This window comes from Lepeophtheirus salmonis, chromosome 8 (assembly GCF_016086655.4).
Source record: "Lepeophtheirus salmonis chromosome 8, UVic_Lsal_1.4, whole genome shotgun sequence".
In the NCBI taxonomy this organism is placed as follows: domain Eukaryota; kingdom Metazoa; phylum Arthropoda; class Copepoda; order Siphonostomatoida; family Caligidae; genus Lepeophtheirus; species Lepeophtheirus salmonis.
In genome coordinates, this window is record NC_052138.2 from 882445 (window position 1) to 891638 (window position 9194).

At 30.9% G+C, this 9194-nt stretch overlaps 1 protein-coding gene across 1 annotated transcript; it reads right to left on the reverse strand.

The window, feature by feature from the left end:
- Window positions 1-389: 389 nt before the first annotated feature.
- On the reverse strand, window positions 390-3016 carry LOC121122619 (uncharacterized protein ZK1073.1). The gene is made up of 2 exons (XM_040717652.2): window positions 1531-3016; window positions 390-1458 (listed from the first exon to the last, which is right to left on the reverse strand). The coding sequence occupies exons 1-2, from the start codon at window positions 2005-2007 to the stop codon at window positions 901-903; spliced, it is 1035 nt and encodes a 344-aa protein (XP_040573586.1). The 5' UTR covers window positions 2008-3016; the 3' UTR covers window positions 390-900.
- Between the last annotated feature and the right edge of the window lie 6178 nt (window positions 3017-9194).

The window sequence follows — 9194 nt, forward strand, 5'->3', positions numbered from 1 at the left end:
TTAAAGATAATTATAGTTGAACAATACAAATGTAGCCCTATGACTCAATTAGTGGAAAATCATTCATAAATTACTTACTTACATTAGTGAATATCCAAAAAAGTTACGTCATGATAAACATATAGCCTAATATTTCATATTTGACTTATTAGATTTAATTTAGCCCTCATATAGCCTTTCATTTATGTTACATCAATCAATTTGTAATTATATCATTTTGAAATTGAGTTTTTGTGTACTTTCACTCCAATTTGCAGCGATCCCAAAGAATAGTTTGTAGATATACATAAATGGAAGATAATAATACAAGCGTAGAATGTAAGGACTCAACTTTTGCGAAAAAATCATTTCCAGTTTGCTTTTGGGTCAAAATGAAGAATTTACTTGTATGTATTTAAAACTATTTATTTCGCATATACATATATAATTATGTATTACAATTAACAGGGTAGCGATGGATATTGTAAAATGAATTGCGTGTTTGTTGCTTACAAATAAAACATTCCATAAAAGTAGTTAATTTGCAATCCATGGAAAAAAAGAGAGATATTGAACACAATGTTACAGCTATATACTTTTTTTTTAAATAATAATTTCTTCCTTATTCAGTCTCTTTTTAAGAGAGTAAAATATTATATCCTTTTTTTTTGTACAGATTCAGCAACAAAACTTAGGAAAGCTTTACTAAAGAGTAGGGGAGAAGGGGGGAAGAGGAAGTTTGCCAACCTATGAAATGCTTAAGAACTCAATACTATTATTAAATGTTTATATACTATATAATATTCAAAATAAAATTTTAATTATTTTTTACCAAATATCTAATGGTCTGAATCATCAAAATTGTAATAAAAATGAATAAATTAAAAAAACAAAAAATCGCCGGCCAGTAATATGATTACATTACTCATTGGTGGTCAAAGAGAGTCGTCGAATATTGGGACGATCATACTCTTCCATACTCATAGAGCGTCTTCTTCCACCCTCACTCGTATCAGAGGCAATTGATGATCTTCTTTCAACGCCTGGAAGAGTGAGAGACGTGAGCCAGCCTAGGCCTTTGCAGAACAATAGAATGGATTGGGATAGCTTTGATGGAACTTCTTCAAGAACATCCCCAACCTCATCAATCTTAATGAGGGATGTTTTAGTTTTGTCGCAATTATTATAAAACGTTTCGATGTTTTGAATAAAGGCTGTGCACTTTGTTCCACAAATGAGAAGACATTCACACTCCATACCCTTGCTTAGACTTGCAGTGATATCGTCTCTGTTCAAAAAGGAATTGACGAGAGAGTTGACATTCTTTTGATTCATTTGAATAGCCTTTAATTCATTTTTATACAGATCGTAGGCAGCAGACTTATTTGTGGCGGAATCCATTTTGTGTCCAAATCGATGGAACATGAGATATGATTCGGAGTCACTTTTGGGTGTTAATTTCCATGTGCCGATCTTGTCCTGTAAATAATAGTAGAAATAATAATTAATGATGGGACAAAGGCACTTCCATGGGACAAATAACTAACTTACACGAAAGTGTTCCATTACTCCAGACTTTGTAGCCGTTGGATGTATGCAAACGATACCCAGACAACGTGTCTTGTGCATCATTCCAAACCTAGCAATAACGTTGGCTCCTAATCCAACTCCAAGACCGATAACGTATTTGACTCTAAGTAGATCAAGGATGTTAACCAAATCCTCTCCCATTTCTTGAAGGCTAGGGTATTTAGTATCGCCAGGAAGGCCCCTTGCATTATCTTCTTGTCCAAGAAGATCCACATGGATAATAATGGACTTACTCCGTATATCCATCATGGCAGGATGATTAACAAATCCCATCCATTGATGATGATTTGTTCCCATGTCATGAACAGTAAGGAAAACACATCTTTTTTCCTTGTCATCTTTGTGAGCGAGTTCCAAGTCACCTTGGACATAGACGTTGAGGGCTCCACATCTCTCAGTGGGCACGATATGATGATGAACGGATGGGTCGGAATCCATAGTTTATTTTGATAGTAATAATACTAGCCTAGGGAATCAAAGACTAAAAAAACACAGAGAAGCACCGTGTGAAAGAACCGAATATGTAGGGAGAACTGAAGGCGCAATTGTTAGTTGTGACAGTGCGAGAAGTGAATACTACAGCAGGAAGAAAAAAAAATCCACCCGCGACGGACGTTTAATCTTTTTTTCTTTTATGTATTTATACTACTTTTTCATTTTTACAATATTCATTCTACGAGAACGGAATTTTTTTGACGCTTAGCTGCCTTGAAACATTATTGCTTATATTATGTACATATATTCGAATAATCATATGATTCTCAAATCCCTACTCTCAAACAGTCATTTAATAATGTAATACGCTCATCGGCAATCATGCAAAAATCCCTTTATCATGGGTAGTTACCTCGTCCCCAAATTAATATAATAACATATAATTCTTATAAATGACGTCATAGATAATATCCACTCCTGATTGGATGTGAAGGCCTCATCATTACTTTATATTGATATATATATCAAGAAGCAATTTTCTTATTTCAGTCCTCATTTATTTCCCGTCTGAGGCATCCAGTCATTATAGTTTGATACTATATAGTACTTCTTACTGAGTTTATGCTTATTATATGTATATATATATATATATAGACACAAAGGGAAAAAGAAACAGAAGGATAAATTCAATTTATTTTCCTCTCACTTCCTTACCCTCCCATGCCATGCACTCGCTCTTCTGCCTGGTTTTATAGTTTTTCTTCTTTTCTTTTCTTTCCAAGTTGTGTGTATGATTTTTAATTTTGAAATATATGACGCAATAGTTTTTCATGTTCATATAATAGTCAAGGAGGTGATTCAGGATACCAGTAAGCATGATTTTAGACCTGGATTAGAGGAGAGAGAGGGGATTAATTACCTGTTTTATTCACAATAGAGCATGAATAAACTAAAAAAGATATATTATACACGCAAGGTAAAAAGACGGACTATAGCTTGTAGTCTCTAAACTAGTTGTTAAAAAAATGGCGAATACAAAAAAACATTTTTACAGCGTCCTCTATGTCAATGACATGTATAACTATAGAACATTATTGCTGATGTAATATATTGCATCATATTTGGAAGAGACTCTATTATAGGGGCTCAAAGGTGATATTTTTACAACGTAAAATGTACTGATACATCTTGAAGTGTTATAGCTTTATGAATATAAAAAGGCTTATCCTTATCTTTGAATCAGGGCCGTCCCCGGGGATTATATATATATATGTATTATTATTATTATTTTTTTTTTTTGGGGGAGGCTTGGTTTTTGGATTATTTTTGAAAAAACTCAAAACTTTTTTCTCAGAAATTTAAAAAAAGGAACAGCTATTCACAAAAAAATAAAAAATCGTAAAGAATTTCAAATATTAATATTTTTTATGTCAAAAATCCACAGTTGTTCACAAAAAATTAAATTTTTTAGAACTAAACATCTGAAATCCGCAGTTATGCAGAAAAAATAAATTTTTGAAAAAAAATTTGAAAAATTAAATTTCAAATATAAAATTATTTAGAAAAAACCCCCAAAAATCCTTAATATGGGGGTTACAGCCCCTCCAGCCCACCCCTAGCAGATACCTCTGTTAATATTACTTGATTCCTATGATAAACACTGATATTTGAATATAATTAAAGTAATATGTACTTATAATACCAATAAAACGTCTGAATTTGTACTTTTATTACCAAAGGACGAGAAATAAGGATAATTAATTAGAGAAATATATCTTATTATTTTCATTAATTAATTAATAATATTCACCATGGAAATAAGATTGTAGAACAATGTAATACCACATTTTTAAAACATTTTAAGGTTTGATATATCATAAAATCTGGCATTAATTATTAAAGGAATATCTTTTGTTAAACAGTAAGATTGAAGTTTTTTAATTTGTCGACCCTATTTTGACCTCTACTAGTTCACCATTTTCTTTACTATGAATGAACAATGTATTTTCATTTTTTATAAAACTTGAATGTTTAGGGTCCAAAATGGCCAATATAACAATGCTGACGTCACGTGAAGTATCTCTATTCCCTAGTTTTAATATATATATATTCTTATTTCCATAGCATCAGGGTCGTCCGCAGGGGGTGAGTTGGAGGGGTTGTAGCCTCCAAAATTAAGGATTTTTTTTCTTTTTACTAGAAAATTTAATATTTGAAATTTAATTTTTTCAAAAAATTAAATTTTCTGTAAATAGCTACATGGATTTTTGAAATTTTTCTTCAATATTTGAAATTATTTTCCAAACACATTAATTTTTTGAGAACAGCTGTTGATTTTAAAAAAATTTAATTTTTTGGCAATAGCTATGGATTTTAAAAAAATTTTGTTACAAAAAATGTCATATTTGATATTTTGAAAAAATGTCAAATTTGAAATTTGGTTCCTAACCTTCTTTGATAATCGCAGTTTCCATTCGTAAATGTATGGGCAACCTTATACTAGCATACTTAGACACAGTAAAAAATAAAATTTTGTGACATTTGGCTATATTATAGACGACTTAATTAATGGAACCGCTACTTCATTTATTGAGTTTACAATTTATTTCATTGTTTTGAATTGATTTACATAAGATTTGAATAAAACCTCTATTTTTGCAAATTGATCCAAACAGTTCTTGGCGCAAGAGATTAATTGGACAACATATAGTTCCTCAACGAATCTTAACTGAAGTGAATTCTCGAGGGTTTTATTAGACCAAAGGCGTGAAGACTTGCAAATTAAAAATTTTATATGGTTTGAATTAAATACCTTTTTAAAGACATAAACTTTGATTCCGCGTCCCAAATTTTAACATCTTTATCCATTAAATATCTTCTTTAATTCCTTTATTTCTGTTTCATGGACTCCAAGTTGGATTTGTATGTTGGTATTTATTTCCTTTAGATGTTTTACCTCAGGATAAATATCTGTAATACATACAATTATTATTTTTTAAGCATAAAGTAACTAATGCAATATATATATATATATATTTATCATGATAAGATGTTTCACCTTCTATTGTTGATGAAATTAGATTGATGCCCACTAAGTCTATTTCTCTATTTTCGGAATTAGGAGGTTCCAAATAATGAGTAAAGTATGCATAATCCTAAAATTGTGGAGATCTTTTTTTTTACGTGAAATTCGAAATAAAAAACCTGCTTGTGATTTCCTTAATTATTAAATTTTCTTAGCATCAGCATCGTTTTCCCGCATGGAAATGGCTTTGTTGAAGTTTTTGATGAGTCTTGGAACTTTAGGTTTTAGATGTTTAAACAATGTTGGCATGGCTTTAGAGTTGGAATTCCTTATTTCTTCAAAATATTTAGAGCACAATCGAGTTATAACATGGGTTTCAAAGATTTCATTGCATTTTTAGGACCCATTGCCTTCCAAGGAATTTGTCCCGTGGAAATGAAAAAAAGTGATATCCCCTTAGCTCAAGAACGATTCCTGTAATCCAAGGCGCACGACAAGAGGGCATACTTGGGGTATTTTAACAAAATATATCGCCTTTGTAGAGTTCTTCACCTAAAATATAGTATTAAATTTTGAATGTTTTGGGCCGTGACTCAAACACATGAGGAAGTCAGCTATAGTCAAAGTGGATAACCCAGTAACGTAACTCTACTATTCGACGTAATCAAAAAGAAGAAACAGTTGACCAAAACACTTGATATGTAAAAGTTATATTAAAAAAGGATTTTGAATTTTTTAAAAGTTAATAATAATTTATAAGGCTAAGTATATGAATTTAGAGATGTCAATAAGTTAATAAAGTATTTTTAAACATATTATTTTATGAAGTATATTAATATTTTATTCCAATTTTTAAATTTAAATATTATAATAATTGTCCTTTCAAAATATTATTGATGAATTTGGAAAGATTATTCTGACTATAATTCAATTCAATCAGTTAATCATTATTGTTTCTTAAATTGAATAATATTTATGAGTATGCTCCGTGAATCCTCTCATTTAAACGTTTCCCAAATGATGTAATTTCACGTCGGGATAACATTTCGTAATAGATTTAATTGGTTTGATTCAGGAGATGAATAAAAAAAATATGATATAATAAAATATCTTTCATTTAAATAATATACGTGTGTAGTAATGATTTAATGACCTATCATATGTAAATTATGCCTTTAAATTGATAAAATTGTTGGTGGTTATAGCGAAAGATACTATGTATTCGATTGTTTTGGTCAACTATCTTTTTTCTCTCGTCTACTATTGTGACGTCACGGAATTTCCCTTCCTATTCCTCAGTATCATCTCTCTATGTATTTTATCTCCATTCCAAACTAAAAAAATAATATATTATCTGCAAGATAATATGACAGTCTGTAGCTTTTTGTCTGTGGCGCACAGACAAGAATAATTTTTATAGCGCCCTCTATGTGACTGACATACACCCATGTTTTACAATAAACTATAATCAGGGGTTGAATTTTGTTACCGTAAATCAAGGCTAATGCCCTAGTCAGATCCTATGATAACACAATTTTGTCTCTATGGGCTAATAAGTCCGAGCAATACCGGTTACGCCCGCTACTTAAATAATAATTCAATAGTTACTTTATATTTGATGGACAAATTTGTTAAATTCTTATTTCTACTGAGTTCTAAGCCCAAGCTTACCAGGAAAATACAGTAGGTTCAGCTGTACAGCTCTCCTCGTGATAGGTTTTTTGAAAAAGTGATTCAAAACAAAGGAAAATGTCTAACTTTACATAATTAAGTTTGAATTTGTATGTAAGGATTTTATCCTACTCAAGGTCGTTATTAGAATTTTGCATCCAAAATGCCTGTTCTCGGATTCGTAGCCGCATTGAGCGGGGTTTGGCCGCAGACGCCGGCTACATTGAATAGATAGCTGCTCTATATCCTAATAAGGATATTCGTTTTTATTTTATCAATAAATATTATAAAATAAGCTTCTAGTGGTTGTTTTTTTGTCCACGCACCCTGTACACTACTCTCAAGTTCAAATCCTATCTACGCTTTAGCAAAATCAAGTACAAAAAATATGTTACGTTTTTGAGAAATTAAGAATGACATAAAGGCTTAAGCCCTTCCCATAATAGTTTGATAGACCTGTTATCAATTATATGTAATTATATTTATCATTGTAACTTTTGGATTATCATGAAAATTGTATTTGCATATTTTATATTTATCTGATGAAGTTATCTACCATATCTTATAAATGTGCAACTCCGCCGGTTCAAAATCTAGGGCAAGTCATCTGTAAAAAATAATATTATCAATTAATGAACGTTTATTGACATATTGATAAGCTTTCTATGCCCTGTATTTTCTATATATTTAATCATTCCATTTAATTGACTAAGATTTTCTTAGTTATTAATTATTATTCTTACACTAGCGCGAACACGCTATCTTAAAGATAGCCAATGAAAAAAAAAAAAATATTTATATTTAGCTTCTTTGTGTTAAAATTCTAAACTGAAACGATTTACTATAAACTATAATTATATAATAGGTAACTTTCTATTGTAAAACCTCCTTATATACAACATTTTTTGTTGTTTCTGTCCATTTGATGTAAATATAATCAAATCTGCACCCCCTTTTGACACTCTTGAAAATGTAACATATGTGAAAATACTGATTTTGGTGAATATAAAGCAATTTTTTCAAATGTTTGACCCTATGATTTATGTATTGTCATTGCTATGGCTAACTTGCTATGTTCCTTCTTCAGCCAATATCAAGATTGAAGATAAATACTGAGATTAATCCGCTCATCTGGTTTCTAATTCCCTTTTTTGATTCGTATTTAATATACATTCTGTTAGTAGAATAATTCGTTTTTTTGGATTTTTAATTTTTTTGTGTATTTTCGGATCTACAACTTTTAAAAAAAACAACAACTTTGAGACACAGGGAATCGATCTTGTTTTATAAAAAAAATCAAAATCTTATTTATAACCTTACCCTCCAAAGCCTAGGCATCTGGTCTGATCAGAATTAAACAACGCCTTACGTACGTAACTCAAAATTCAGAACAACTTTCATTGTATGATGTCTGAAGTCTGTATCTGTCTCAAAATCCTGGAGGAATTCCGGAATTTGCCAAAACAGATTCTCATCAAGACTTGCTAACGTTTCTTTAACAATATCTACACCTATGCCATTGGAATTATACAATCAAAGAGGGGTAGCTCTCAGCCTCTATCCACACCATTTAAAAAATATCAGGTTTATCATTACTCGACTCCTCTTCGATTCTATAACTCCTATGACATTCTGCGGATATTGCTCCTCCCTTTAGGGTCATGCGGGCATCCACCCATGAAATTAATTGCTTTTCTTGCCTGGGAGTTAAATTTGACTTATTGAATCCCTCTTTTGTATGAGTACTCTCTAGAAGAATCCCATCCTCATTTCAAGATGAAATTATGATTGAGACTAAGCTTTCCGGTCTTCGTAAGTGTAATCTTCTCCTGCATTTTAGGGTAAGAACAACAATTTTAGAGTTTTCAAGGTCCAAAAGACATACACCATTCCATCAGTAAAATATAACTTCACTGTAGTAATGAAAATCCAGTGTAAAATGGGCGTGTTAAAGAAAAAGAAACCGAAAATCAAAATGCTAACTTTGACAATTTGTAGAATGTTTTGGAGGAGAGAAAGAATAAAGCCCATGATGTTTCATTAGATCAGCTGTGACAAGAGAGGAAGGAGAAAAAGATATAAACAAGGACTTTTGCTATAATTACTCCGATCTCGATCCCCAATTCTACTTTGAGTCCAAAAAGTACCTACAATTATAACTCTGCAACAAATCTTAAGGGTTAGGCTCCATCTTTTATGAGCACACACACAAATGTTCAATCAGGGTTTGAATATAATTGAATCTATTTAGGAAAGAATTTTCACTACTCAGGAATCAAATAATAATCACAACTGCTAAGGAAAATAAAATTCCTTCTTTATACTACCAATTACAAATTAACGGGCCAGCTAAAAAACAAACCGGATTTACATCATTACTTCACTTGATTATTTTTGTTTTGTAAATTGAATTTACAATATTCAAATGAATATTTTCTTGCAGATATTTATAAAAAAAAAAGAAGATTTTTTTCAATATTATCAAAAACTTGCC